This window comes from Vigna umbellata, chromosome 7, assembly GCF_029865625.1.
Source record: "Vigna umbellata cultivar VRB3 chromosome 7, Vumbellata_1.0, whole genome shotgun sequence".
Classification (NCBI taxonomy): Eukaryota; Viridiplantae; Streptophyta; class Magnoliopsida; order Fabales; family Fabaceae; genus Vigna; species Vigna umbellata.
Window position 1 is genome coordinate 48300232 of NC_142171.1, and position 14175 is coordinate 48314406.

A 14175-nucleotide genomic window follows, 5' to 3' on the forward strand; every position below is an offset into this window, starting at 1 on the left:
AAATCATTATTTTAAATAAATGAATAAACCAAATTATCTAAATTCATTTATGGAGATTATATCTTAAAAGTTTTTTTCAATACCAGATTCAAGTTGGAACACAAATAATTTGGAAATATAGTCACAAATTCTATTACATGTAGAGGAACAAGATGATCAACCTTGACCTTTTGTTCAAACATAGATGTCGTGGTCATCTTAGAAGAACCAATAATGATCATTTTTTATTTTGCCTCCCATCACTCATACCAATATCTTAATTAACATGTTTCTGATAACATTATATATATATATATATATATATATATATATATATATATATATATATATATATATATATATATATATATAATATGTATATTTTATAATGGTTGTAGCATGTAAGAAAAATTGAAACTATTAATTACTCACCTAGATTTTTGATGTCAATACGCTCCTAAATAAATGTACTCATTCTGAATTTGACAAATGGTTTCGGAAACAAAATAATATTATCAAAATTTAAATATATAATAATCACTTATGCAATAAAAAATAGTGCATAAATGAATATAAATATAATTGTAAAAAAATTCAAAATTGTTCTTGGTTCCTTAAATTTTTCAACTCATTAATAATTAAATCAAAACTATTAAAAAACGTCATTAATAAAAAGGAAATATATGATAAATAAATTACACTTAAAAATTGGCTATAGGAAAACATATACCATACTCAAAATTTCATTTTATGTTCTTAAAAAGAATTTTCAAATAAAAATATAACTTTTTTAAACATAATTTTCATACAAGAATATAAGAATTTCCTAAAACGAATTTACATAAAAGAACATAAGAACACTAAAATTAAACTAGTGAGTGTAACACCTTAAAAAAAGACATGTATGAAACTCTTATTTTAGTGTCAAATAGAGCAAGAGAGAGTTATCTCTATCATAAAAAATGGAATAGAACAAGTGAGATGAAACTAAACAATAAATTTATATTTTACTTTTTTTTTTAAAAAAATATAATATATGAAAAATAAGTAGATACAATAAGTTTTATACTTTATAGAGTTAGAAAAAAGAAAAAGAACAAGTGAGAAAAAAATATAAAAAAAAATCTTAATTTTTTTCCTTACATAATTCATCTGTTTTTAAGATATTTAATTTTATATTTTAATATTCATTAAATTAAATGAGGTAGATTATAAAATAAATTAATAATCCTCCCATCCTCTCGTGTTCCTTTAATTCTTTTGCAACTTACTTCAACAACTTTATTTTAAATTATTTACATATTTTATATAATATCTATGTGCATAATCGAAACAAATCATACTTTTGATAAGCATCTTTAATTTTAAACATTTAATTAATAAAAAAATGAACTATAAATCACGTGTGAAAGATATATATTGAAGATAAAATGTCTAAAAAAACATCATTTGCCCTTTTTCCAGGTTCTTACAAAATCGTATTTCCAGACCATAAGATGTCTTAGTTTTGTTCTTTTGTAAGCAATTACACTATGAAAACGTCATGGATGACGCGGCATGTCTCTATAATGGGGACCTTCCTTTCCTTTTAAATCTATGTTTCATTTTAGAATCTAATATGTAAAACTGTTACTAAGATTGTGAGTGCCAACGATAGTGTTAATTATTAACAGATGAGTGAAAAATGGTGTTATATAAATGAAAAGTGGTGAGAATAAGAAGGAAGAAATGAACTGAGACAGAGAAGGTGGAAGTGACTGATAGAAGGTCAGAAAAAGATGACGAGATCAGCGACTGGAACTGGCAAACTACTGCCATTTATAGGAATGATGGTGGCTATGCTGGGTCAAAGTGGCAGCATGGTGGTGATCAAGGTTGCTATTAAGGATATCAATGAATATGTCATGGTTGTCTACACTTTTGCACTCTCTGCTATCTTGGTTCTTCCCTTTGCCGTGTTTCTCCACAGGTTCTCTTTTTTCTTACATGGAAAAAAGCATATATGTTTCCGCCGTCTTGTTTCAAAGTTTAACACAAATATATTGTATAATTCTCACCCCATCTTCCTTATCTTTACCCTTTTCATTCAGGAGGTCACAAAGTCCTCCTATCAATTTCGTTGCACTTTGCAGATTCTTTTTGCTCGCTTCCTTTGGGTTAGTATTACTTTTTCTAAGTACTTCCATATGTGCTTCTATTTGCAGTTGCCTTTTGATTACAATATTTTTGTTTTCCCTCATTTTTTCTATGAATTGGGGATACTTTGGTTGTCACTTACATGCCATTATTTTTGTCAGATTCTATTTCCATTCGTACGTGTGATCATTCATCTCAGAAATGAGGAATTTCTGATACTGTATTTTATACCGTGCAGGAGTTTAGGAACTATACAGGCTTATGTTGGCATAGATCTGAGCTCGCCTGCACTGTTATCAGCTATTCTTAACCTCATGCCAGCTTTCACTTTTATACTTGCTCTCATCTTCAAGTAATTCTCTGACTTGGTACTACTCACATTCTAAACATTAGAAACTTTAGGTGATTGTTTCTTCAACCTTTGACCAAACCAGGCAAATCTTTTTCTTCCCTAAGTGTCATCGTTAATCTCCTTTTAATAATCTAAAAAAGTAGTTTACAACTGAACTGAATTTTATAATAAAGTGAGAATTTATCCTTATTTAAATAGACTATAATTTAGTTACAGTTTTAGTCAGTGAAATTTTTAACTCATTCTTTATGTTAAGAACTAAACATACGAAACTGTTTATACATGACATAACAATAGTTCAACATCTTAGGACCAACTATAATTACTAAAGTAAAGTCTGATACGAAATAGAATTTGAATTTAGATGTAACCCAATTCTGCAAAAGCTACTTATCGTTTTCTTTTATATAATAGTTTTACTATGTATTTAGTCTGTGATATCTTTATCAGATATATCTTTCACACATTGAAACCACCTTTCAAGAAACAGAGAGTATGGAACAACCCTTTGTAATTGCAGTATTCTAAAGTAGTATTATCTAAATTGAATGGTTTAGGATGGAGCAAGTGCATTGGAGGACTTCTAGCAGCCAAGCTAAAGTGTTAGGAACACTAGTATCAATTGCAGGAGCGTTTGTTGTGATACTGTATAAGGGTCCAATCATCTATAGGTCACATTCGGACAACTTTTCTAACGAAACGGTTCAATTTTCGTCAGAACTAAATTGGATCTTGGGAGGGATAATGTGTGTTCTCGATGCACTCTTTACTTCCTTGTGGTACATATATCAGGTTGCTTTTCTCTTTCAATCAAACACTAAATATCTTCATTCATTCTTTTATCCTAAGTTATTTTATCAGACCAGTTGATTTATAATTCTGTCTCTTTTGCTGCTAATTTTTCAGGCTTCAGTAGGAGACACGTACCCTACTATGGATGTCTCGGTCATTGTATTCTTCCAATTCTTATTTTCAATGCTGCAGTGTGGAGCATATGCTTTCTTTGCTGTGAAGGATTTATCCGAATGGAAACTCAAGGTGGATATAGGGTTGATCGGCATTCTATATCAGGTACGCCGTTTCATTTGACAGCTGCAAAATGAAAACCAACCACAGTTTAAAATGCATTTATATTTGTGTTTTTTTTTTTATTTTAATTTGTACACATGATCAATTGATGTAAAAACTATGGTTGGTCTGACAAATATTTTTAAAAGTCAAGTAATTTATGATAAATCATAAACTCCGTACCTACTTTCCATGTGCTGAATGTGGCAATGAATAAAATTTATAAGAAAATCGAAGCCACGTTTAGGATGTTATGTACACACATTTTGGTGGCTGTGGTTGCTCATTTGATGGTGATTGTGATAGGCAATAATTGCAACATTGCTGCGTTACCTCCTCGTCATGTGGTGCATAGTTAAAGCGGGCCCTTTGTTTTGTGCTTTGTTTCAACCTGTGGCAATCATTTTCACAGTTTGGATGGGTGCAATCTTTCTTGGAGACGATTTCAGTCTCGGAAGGTAAAATTTGAATAGCAGAGATTAGAGAATCACTTTGCCAGATTTATATGCATGTGATGTGAATCTGTTTGCTGATAAAATATTGTGATGACTGTTTTTTGCAGTTTGGTTGGTGCGGCTATAATCGTGATCGGATTTTATGCTGTTCAGTGGGGAAAATCGAAAGAGGAGTACGAGATTGCGAAAGGCGTTGAGCACTTGGACACGGAATCACTGAGCCATGATGGTGTTCCTTTATTGGCAGATAGGAACACGTAGTTTCAATTAATCTGTGCCATTCAGAAGGTTGTGATTTGTTTTATACTTCGATAATGACGTTTCCCAGTTTTACACAATTCCTCGATCGCAAACCACTCTTAAAATTATTTGTAAATTATTTTATTGTAGAATTCAAGCAATTTTATCCACACAAATATATTATATATGTGTGTGTTTTAATTTATTATTAAAAACATAGTATTCATCTTCAACTACTCTGTGCAATATGGGACCAGGATGAAATGGAAAAGATGGCATGTGAAAAATATGATTTTTTTCCTATCGCTCTTTTGTTATTTTCTTGTGTAAGAAAAATATGGCTTAATTAGAAATTAAGCGCGTGAATCTAAGCGATTTTTTTTAAAAAAAAACTTTCATGGGGGAGGGACGGTATTATAAGATAGAAAAAAAAATTAGATTGAAAATATTTATAAACAAAACTATAGCAAGAACACCTATAGCAGATGCAATTTTCTTTTGGATAATCTTGAAGAATGATTTTTCAGTGAGATGATTCTCCAAGAAAACCTTTCTTACGAAAATCGCTAGTTTTTTTTCAAAAATATTAAACATACTTCAAAAGAAAAGGATTTGTTTCTAAAGAAATTTAATAACACTTTATTGTCACTGTCGTCAATAATCAATTATTTGTAAAATTATGAAAAATGAATTTTAATTAACATAATAGTCAATTATCATATAAAATAATTAACTATTTGTGAAACGAGTAAAACCCAAGTTTTATTTAACTTAAACTAATGGAATATTATGAACATAGCATAATCCATTTTTATATTTACAAAAATAGAAAATCAAATTTTAATGCAGATTTATTCAAAATAGTTTGGAAGGATTTTATATTTACTTTTTGAGATAATGAAAACCCTGTCATCATCAAACTACAGTCGTAATCATTATAAATGTCAATATGTTTGCAAAAATTCTGAAAGTCTCTTTTCTTGTTAAACAACAATAAGAACACAAGTTATGTTGGATGATAGCTAAGCCAGTACTGGATAAACTCGAAAAATATTCTGATTAATTAAGAAATCAAAAGAAAATTTTTATTATTAGAAACAATATATAAATACATCAAAAGGAAAATTAATAAATACTCGTTAAAAAAATACAATTTATTATTTATTTAGCATCTCAGGATCGACATATTCACTTAATCTTATCCCGTTCTTTTTCATTTTATGAATTAAATAGATTAAATTAAAATTTACATAAATAGAAAGAAAAAATAATCGACGGAAGTCTATTTTTGGAAGAAAATTTAATTTTTCGGAGTTATTTAAAAATAAATATACAGATGGATAAGTATGAAATAAATTATAAAATATATAGATCATATTCCAACAAACCATATGTTTTAATATATGACAATATAAAAGATGATGTGTAGAAAGCAACTTTAGCTACATTTATTCCTACATTTATAGTTAAGAGCTACTTATTTCTATAAATTTAATTAAAAAAACTGAGGAAAAGTTTCAAAATTTTCTTCCCTGGCGGAGACAAGCTGAATAAAAATATAATGAGTAAAATTAAAAATAAATAAAATATACGTCAAAATGTTTGATTGAAAAAATTTATGCTAAAATAAATAATATGATGAATTTCATTATCTTCTACTAAATCAGTTATATATTATTTTCATCTTTTATTGTCCTTTCAATTATACACACTCCATTCCTATCTAATTATATCCAAAATTAGTTATATATCACTTCACTCGCAACAATTTTATGCTTTTTCCTCACAATATATCTATGTACTTTTTTTACTAAAATATAAATTATTCCTTTTAATACCAATTTTTTTAAAAATTGTTCTTTATTATTATATTTATTCATAGAGAGGAATAATACATTCCATATCGTTTTATTATATCACAGCCTAACTCATAGTTGAATTGCTATTTCACACAAAAGTTTAAATTAATGTCAAACAATTTATATATATATATATATATATATATATATATATATATATATATATATATATATATATATATATATATATATATATATATCTGTGTGTGTCTGAAAATACTACTAGAATATGAGTATTTAATTATTTTATTATTACTATTATGATTATTACTTAATTTTGATATATATATATATATATATTTACGGTAATGAAAGACTGTAATTTACTAATTAATTGACAAAATTTATCTTTCTTTGTGAAATTGTTGATGATAAAGTAGTCATTGGAGTATAAAAAAATATATTAAATAATAACTAATTTAGATATCAAAACTAATTAATCATTATATTTAATAAATTAGACACTTTTCTAAACTAAAAATTATTTTATTTAAGATAATTTATACTATTAATAAAAAAATTATACTTAATTTATAAATTAAAAACTAATTCTGTTTATATATATTAATGATAGAACACATGCAGTATGTATATGTGTTTATTTTTTATGATAATAAATAAATTATTATTATTGTTATTATTGTTGTTATAATTATGAAATTAATTATAAATAATTTTTATAAATTTAATTTAAATAATTTTTATCTATTGTATATATTGTTTTATAATTAAAAATGTTTAAGTTTAAAAGAACAGAAATTCAAAAAAACAGTTAAAATTAAAAAAAAACAATAAAATTAATAATAAAAAAATTATTTAATGCTAAATTTAGAAAACAACTGTGAACACCAAAAAGAAAAATCTCTTTTATAAATATAGATAATAAATATATAATCATATTAAATATTCATTCACCTAACTAATTTATATCCAATAAATTTATTATTTATAATTATATCATTCTTAAAAATAATACTATTATAATCGAACACATAGTTTTTTATTTTAAATTATAATAAGAAGGAAAATTGAGCTAAAAGATGAGTTTATATCTTACATCTCCCGTCATATCAACAATAATGTAAATTTGATAAGGGATTGACGTCAAATTGTTTTAAAAACATTAAAAAACTTAATATGAAGGTCATTTTCTTCAAGCTTTCTCTTTCTAATCAAACCAACATTTGCGACGACGTGTGAGATGACCATCAAAGTTGAGTTTTGTTTCATTTTACTCAAATGTAAGCTTGGTTGTGATTTTTGTTCATTTTGACTTATTGTTTTTACGTAGGAAGTATGTTTTGAACTTCTTCGAGTGACACCGAATTATCCATTTTCCATTGCTTATGACGACTCCTTCTCTGTTGCACAATGACAATTTCAAAAGCACATCCTCCATCTTTATGGATCAAGGTTTGGATACAAGGTTAGTTTGTATTATGGCTTGCATTTCATTTTGTTTGCTTTATTTGATTATTCTTGGCCAAATTGTTTAGTGATTTGAGAAATAAAAATTGAAGAATTTTTTTTAACTAACTTTTTTTTGTGTTAGAATGCTTAGTTTTTTATATTATTTTTATCTTAGTTTTAATATGAATATTTAATTTTATTAGTTTTATCTTAATGAGTGCATTTTACTTTATATTATGATATATTTGGGTGTTGATTATTAAATTTAACTTTAAGTTTTTATTAGTTATTTAATTAATTTTAAATTTGTTGTATGATGGAGGTTTATAGAATTTAAATTTATTAGATGTGTAGGAAGAATTAAGTTCATTTTAGAACTGAGCGAACCTTAGTTCTTGTTTGATATTTAGTAAAAATGATTAAACTTTTAATCATTTGTATTAAATATTGAATTGTTTGATTAAACAGTTTGAAAAAATTATTTTTCATAATTCGTTGTGTACATTGAAGTTTATGCATAAATTTGATAAAATTTTAGTTGAGACCATTTTGTGTTGTTTTCTGAATGTATACTTGATTATAATCATGAGTTATCACTTTCATTTTGTGTACTTTATAGACCAATATGAAATACTGTAAACAATGTATCAAATTTATGATGTTGGACTTTTTCGTATTCGTGTTAGGAAATCATGAAAAATATTTTTTTTCAAACGGGTAAGGTCTCAACTTGTAAGAGTTAAAAATTTGAGACTGGTGGATTTTGTTACGAGCATAGTGATCAAAGTTTGGATGAGTGAACGTCACATCGATAAAAAGTATGAAAATGAGGTTTATGAGTTCTTACCATATGCTCAAGAATACGTAATCTATGTGAATGTGATATATTGTTTTCCTTGTGTTCGTTGTATTAATTAAATATGTCAAGACTTGGGCATAATGCGTGATCATTTATTCATCTTGGGTATAGTGAGAAGTTATACAACTTGGACTTGGCATGGAGAAGTATTACACAAACCTACAACATCATAAGGAATATGTTATGTGGACGAATGAATGAATGATCATTTATAGGACATAGTACATGATGTTAGTGAAGAAGATTTTGGAAGAGCTCACTCATATGATTATCTTAAGTTCGATTCAAAAGAAGAGTTGTAACTAGGATGCACTAACTTTACACGATTGTTGGATACTTTGAAATTGTTTAGTTTATAGGCAAGGAATGAATGGATTGATAAAACTTTCACAAAACTTTTGGAGTTGTTGAAGAAGATGCTTTCGAAAAATAACACATTACCTACCTATCTTTAATTACGAGGCAAAGAAAATTCTATGTCCAATAGTTTTGAAATACCAAAAGATACATGCATGGCTCCAATGATTATCTACTACACAAAGACGAATTTGCTTCACTGAAGGATTGACCAACATCTGGTTTATCATAGTTTAAAAAAATTGATGGAGATAGTGGTTATGAAGACAAAGATGGTCCACTTGCTAAGGTGTGAAGTACCTGAAAAACACTAGAAGGGAGGAGAGGGGGGGGGGGGGGTAGGCGATGTGGGGGTTGAATAAAACCCTTATAATATAGCACGTTATCGAGCGTTTGAAATATTCTTTTGAAAGCTTAGACGCTCGACTTGAAATATATGTATATGTGTTGATAAAATTGTCATGTTATTCAGAATATTTCTACTACAGTGTTTTGTAAGAACTTCTTTAAAAGAAATGATCGTTTAGCTTGAAAGTTCTTGTATTTTAAAATATAAAACTAAATTATAGGTTTTCAAGAGGATCGTTTAGTTAAGAGAAGAGAAAATAACACAAGAGATTTTATACTAGTTCGCTTCAACTGAGCTACGTCCAGTCTCCTCCGCAAAGGGTTCCACTATAATCTTCACACGATTACAAATGAGTATTAGCACTATCCTGGTACTTAGCTACCTCATCGAGATTTCCTCTGAGTATTAGTATCACTCCTGGTACTTAACACCTTGCCGAGATTTCCTATTAGTATTCATACCACTCTTAGTACTCAACTCCCTGCCGAGATTTTCTTTGAGTATTCGAACCACTCCTGGTACTAGACTATCATGCCTACATCTCCCAACTCAAACTGAGTTCAGTTGTAAGTATTCTAATTCTCTTCAGAATTGCAATCAACGATTGCTTACAAGTAGTTCAGACTAAATCTCTCACTGAGAAGATATGATTATAATACAATGCAGTCTAAACACTTGTAGGTGTTTGATAACACTCTAGATTTACATATTTTTCTTTGTTAAAAATCATTTCTTAGATTTCTTTAGTTTTTAATTTCTTAGAATTAGGCTAGTTTTGTGTTTTTCTCTTAATTCTTTAGTTTTATAAAATTCTAGTTAAAAATAGGTTTTTAGATGTAATTTTTAGTATTTGTAAATAATTAGGATATTAATATTTTTTTTTTGAGAAAATCTTTTAATAAAAATCTTTTTCTTTACTTTTCTTTTAATTTTTGAATTGTTGAAATATTTCTTTTATTTTTCTTTTGGGCATTAATTCATATTTTTTTTTATTGCAGAAAAGCCCTAAAAATTGGGTTACAGATTCAAAGTAATTGGGCCATTTTGGCGCTGGACCTGCTGCTGCCATAGGGGTCTAGAAATTCATTTTCATTTGCAATGCTCGAGAAATTCATTTGGAGGAAAAAGAAAGAAAACCTCTAGGGCTTGGTTCCAGAGAGCGCAAGAGAAAGAGAGCTTCAATAGCTCTTGATGGTGACCCAGATCATGAAGCTTGTGTTCTCGTCATTTAATCAGAGAAGAACCTGCCCGGAGAAGCTGACCGGAGATGCCACGTGGAGGGTGAAGATGGAAGCGTCCAAGTGAAGCAAGGTTCCCCTTTTCCCATTTTTTTCATTTTCTCTTTTCGTTCTCCAACCCTATATAAAGGGGTTTTTCTACATGTAAAGGGATATACAGAGAACATTTCTTCATACACACTTTGAGATACACTCTCTGTTCATAGTTCTAAGCTCTTTAGGTTAGGGTTCCTTTCCGCTTTCGTAGAAGTAGAGTTCTCGACTTTTAGATTTCGTTGAGACGATCGCGAGGGTGACAGACCGCGAGAGTCTTGGTGATTTCCGGTAGTTTGTAAAATTTTCTTTTCATGTTAATAAAGTTGAGTTTTGTGTTCTTGTTCTGTTCTTGTTTATGTCTCGATTTTGTTCTTTGTTTTTGATTTCTGTACTTGTTATGTGTTGAGAAAATGATTTGGATTCTGTAACTCTGCACTTCTATGGTTCCGTTTGGAATTAAATGTCTCCGTAGTGAGCATTCTTCATCGAGATGTCTTCTCGAGACAGAGAACAGTCCAATGCATAAAAATTGATTCAAATATGTGTTTCTTGAATTTGTTTGTGAATTTTAGATTGATGAATAGGTTAATGAACATTGATTGGAAAAATTAGTGGAAAGAGTCAATTTAAAGTTCTGAAATATGACTTAGAATATCCTGTATTGGAATTCATATTATCAGGATGTCTTCCTGAGAGCTCTAAGCACTCTTTTATTCAGTTCAATGTGCAATTCACCTATGACTTCAATTCTGTTTTTTTTATTGTGATACTGCTTTTAGAATTTAGGTACTGTTTTTGATTTGTTTCAATTCTAAATTCTGTTATTGATTGATTTCTGGTGATATATAGATTAGGATAGAGTGATCTGTATTGCATTTTAATTTTACTTTGATTTTTGTTTTCCTATGAATAGACTAAGTTTAGTAGATTAGATGTTGAACTGTCTACTCTTAGAATCTTGTTCAGTTTTAGTTTTAGTTTCATTTTGCTGTATTAGGTTAGTTTTAATTGCACTCAGATCTCATTTTAGTTTAGGTTCTGTTCTGTTATACATAGGTTCTATAGTGTAGTTTAGGTTTTATTTTCTTGCATTTTATTTTTCTTATTTTCTTTTTAAAACAGTTTTCGTTTCTTTACTGTTTTCTTTTAAATTTTCTTTGTTTTAATTCCGTTTCCCCACCTGTGAGTTAGTAGTTAGTAAATAAAATACAAGAATTAATTCTACACCTTAATCTTAATTTTAGCCGAGTCTTTGGATTGATACCTAGGTTGTTCCTATACTTCATTAGTGGGGAAACTTAGTTTGTTCTGTTTTTGTGCGACGAAAAGCAGTTTAACAGTGTTTCTCTCTTCTCTCTTACAATAATAAGAAATTTGACGCTTAAGCTCGAGAGTATCTCTTTCTCTTCTCTTTTCTTCAACTTAGATGTATTCTTTTTCTTTGAGCTCTTTCTCTTTTTTCCCTCTTCAGGATGGATATATCGTTGTAAGCTTTACTTATGCTCTTGAGTTATCCTCTTGATTTTCTTCTTGAGAGATCTTCTATTTATAGACTTCATGGATATATGTCTATTAGATTGTATTTGTAATTGGTAGTCTCGATACTTGTAATTTCTCTTTCTACTTTTCACAGCACCCGTTGTGTAAGTCAGCTTTTGTCAAAGCAGGTATGCTTTTTCAGTCCTTTGCTTGAAGTATGTTGTACGGTCTTTTCAGATTTTGCTTCAAGCGAGGAACATTCTATGAATATATTCTTTGTCTCTAACGTTCACTTTTTGATATTTGATCTGTAGCACTATGGATGCGTATAGAATATTTTATCTACAAAATTATAGTAAACTATGCAGGCAGCAGATATGACTATTCTTATCACTTTTTGTTGTTTTTGAACGTTGAGCATTTAATGTCATTTAATGCTTGTTCAGAGCAACAAAGTGCTTTTTAATTTCCTACCGTTAGGTAGTATTTTACAATTTAGTTCTTTAATCTGAAGATACTAAGCGTATATAAATACTTCATCAAAAGATGATGTGCTTCTTTAGCTCATGGTATCGTTTTGATCAAATAAACGCTTCTTTGGCTTTTGTCTCTTTTTAGACAGATAGCGTTTAACTTACTTAGGTTTTCTTATATATTTTAGTAATCAAGTCTTTTAAGAAGGTTTTGTAAGAGACACTGTCTCAACCCATTTTTGTTTTCGACAGACGTTGAATACCTACTCTAGGTATTATAAGCATTGAGTGTTTAACTCAATCTCCCTTGGACACTTTTAGACAAGACATCGTCTGGTCATGTGTCTGGGTGTTTTAGCCTATATGTTTTTCTATTCCTACGTGTTTTCCTAGATGTTTTTTTATTCCTAAGACCTAAGTGTTTTCCTAGATATTTTTCTATGTTTGGGTTTCAGGTTCTAGGTTGTGTGTGTTTTGGGATTTTGGCTCTAGGTCATGTGTTTTCATCCTAGGTTATTTTCTGATGTTAACCCGTTTCAACGTTATTCGATTAAACTTCAAAACATGAGATTGTTTGTTCGCATAGACGATTTTGTCTTTAACAAGGTGGTGTGATACTTTCCTATAATACCTAGGTTGAAATAGTTATTTACCATTAAAAAAGATGTGAAGAACCTAAAATGACACGTTGATGAAAGAAAGTGTAATAATCTTCTTTGACACCCCGTTGATTTTTCACAATGAAAGAAGATTGATAAAACATTTTCAAAATTTGGTGTAGAGCCAAGAAGTTTAAGACTTGGACTTGCTACAAATTGTATGAATCCTTATAGGAACTTAATTAGCAAACATAGTTCATGACTAATTTTTGTTGATGATTCACAATCTATCTCCTTTGTTATGCATGAAGAGAAAATATATGATGTTGTCTATGATGTTATCCGGTCTTAAACAACCTGAAAATGACATTAATGTGTTCTTGAAGCTATTGATTGATTATTCTTTGTTTTTTGTAGGGTTTCTAACCATGGACACTGGACCATGGAGTTGTCCCTCCGAGATGAAGTCTACATCCTCCTTTTAAGGTAATCTTTTATGCACTAAGAATTCTCAAGAAAATGTAAAACCTGATCTTTTTATTTCATTTTCTCAAAAACAAAAATCGTTGACTTGATCAATAATTTTTTGTTCACATTTTCTATGAAACAGTTGGACAAGTTTATTCCCAATTACTTAGCAATGGATTTCGTTTATGCGCACCACATGCTCATGGATGGTAACATGAAAGGTGGGGAGAAAAAGAACGATGTGGTGACATCACCATCTCAAGAAGCATACCAGAAGCAACTCGTCGAGGCTTTCAACATCAATCGCACTCGAATCTTGGCCTTCAAGAACAAACCTCCAACATCGGTTGAACTCATTCCTAAGTGCATCCTTTCGCCTCCTTATTAGTGAAAAATGACAAGTGCATCGATCATATATAGCAAGTAATAAATATCGTTCTCTCCATAGGAACTTATACAACACATAACAACTCTCACAATTCACAACTCAATTAGATAACAAATATGATAAAAACACAAAGAAAATCTTTTTTGTATTTTTATCAAATAGTTGGTATGCAATAGGAAATTAAAATAGAGTATTTACAAATGTTAATACTATATTCCATCAACTTCATTCTCATGCATACACACTCATCTCCATTTCAAATTCATGTCAAAATCAATTCACAAGATTACCCAAATTATATTTCTAATGACTTTGAACTTATGATAACTCTTTAAGTTTCAATTCCTTAAATCCTCAAGCATTAAGTTCAAGAATCTTAAGATTATTAATGAATCATGTTTTATTCCTAGATACAAGCTTCATTGGATAT

General features: G+C 29.1%; 1 protein-coding gene across 1 annotated transcript; it reads left to right on the plus strand.

Annotated features, from left to right (window-relative positions):
- Positions 1 to 1610: 1610 nt before the first annotated feature.
- LOC124826930 (WAT1-related protein At5g40240-like) lies at positions 1611 to 4463 on the plus strand. Its single transcript, XM_047299901.2, has 7 exons — positions 1611 to 1948; positions 2070 to 2135; positions 2354 to 2467; positions 3025 to 3259; positions 3374 to 3538; positions 3842 to 3993; positions 4098 to 4463. Exons 1-7 carry the CDS (start codon positions 1758 to 1760, stop codon positions 4249 to 4251), a joined length of 1077 nt encoding a protein of 358 aa, XP_047155857.1. The 5' UTR covers positions 1611 to 1757; the 3' UTR covers positions 4252 to 4463.
- The last annotated feature ends 9712 nt before the right edge of the window (positions 4464 to 14175 follow it).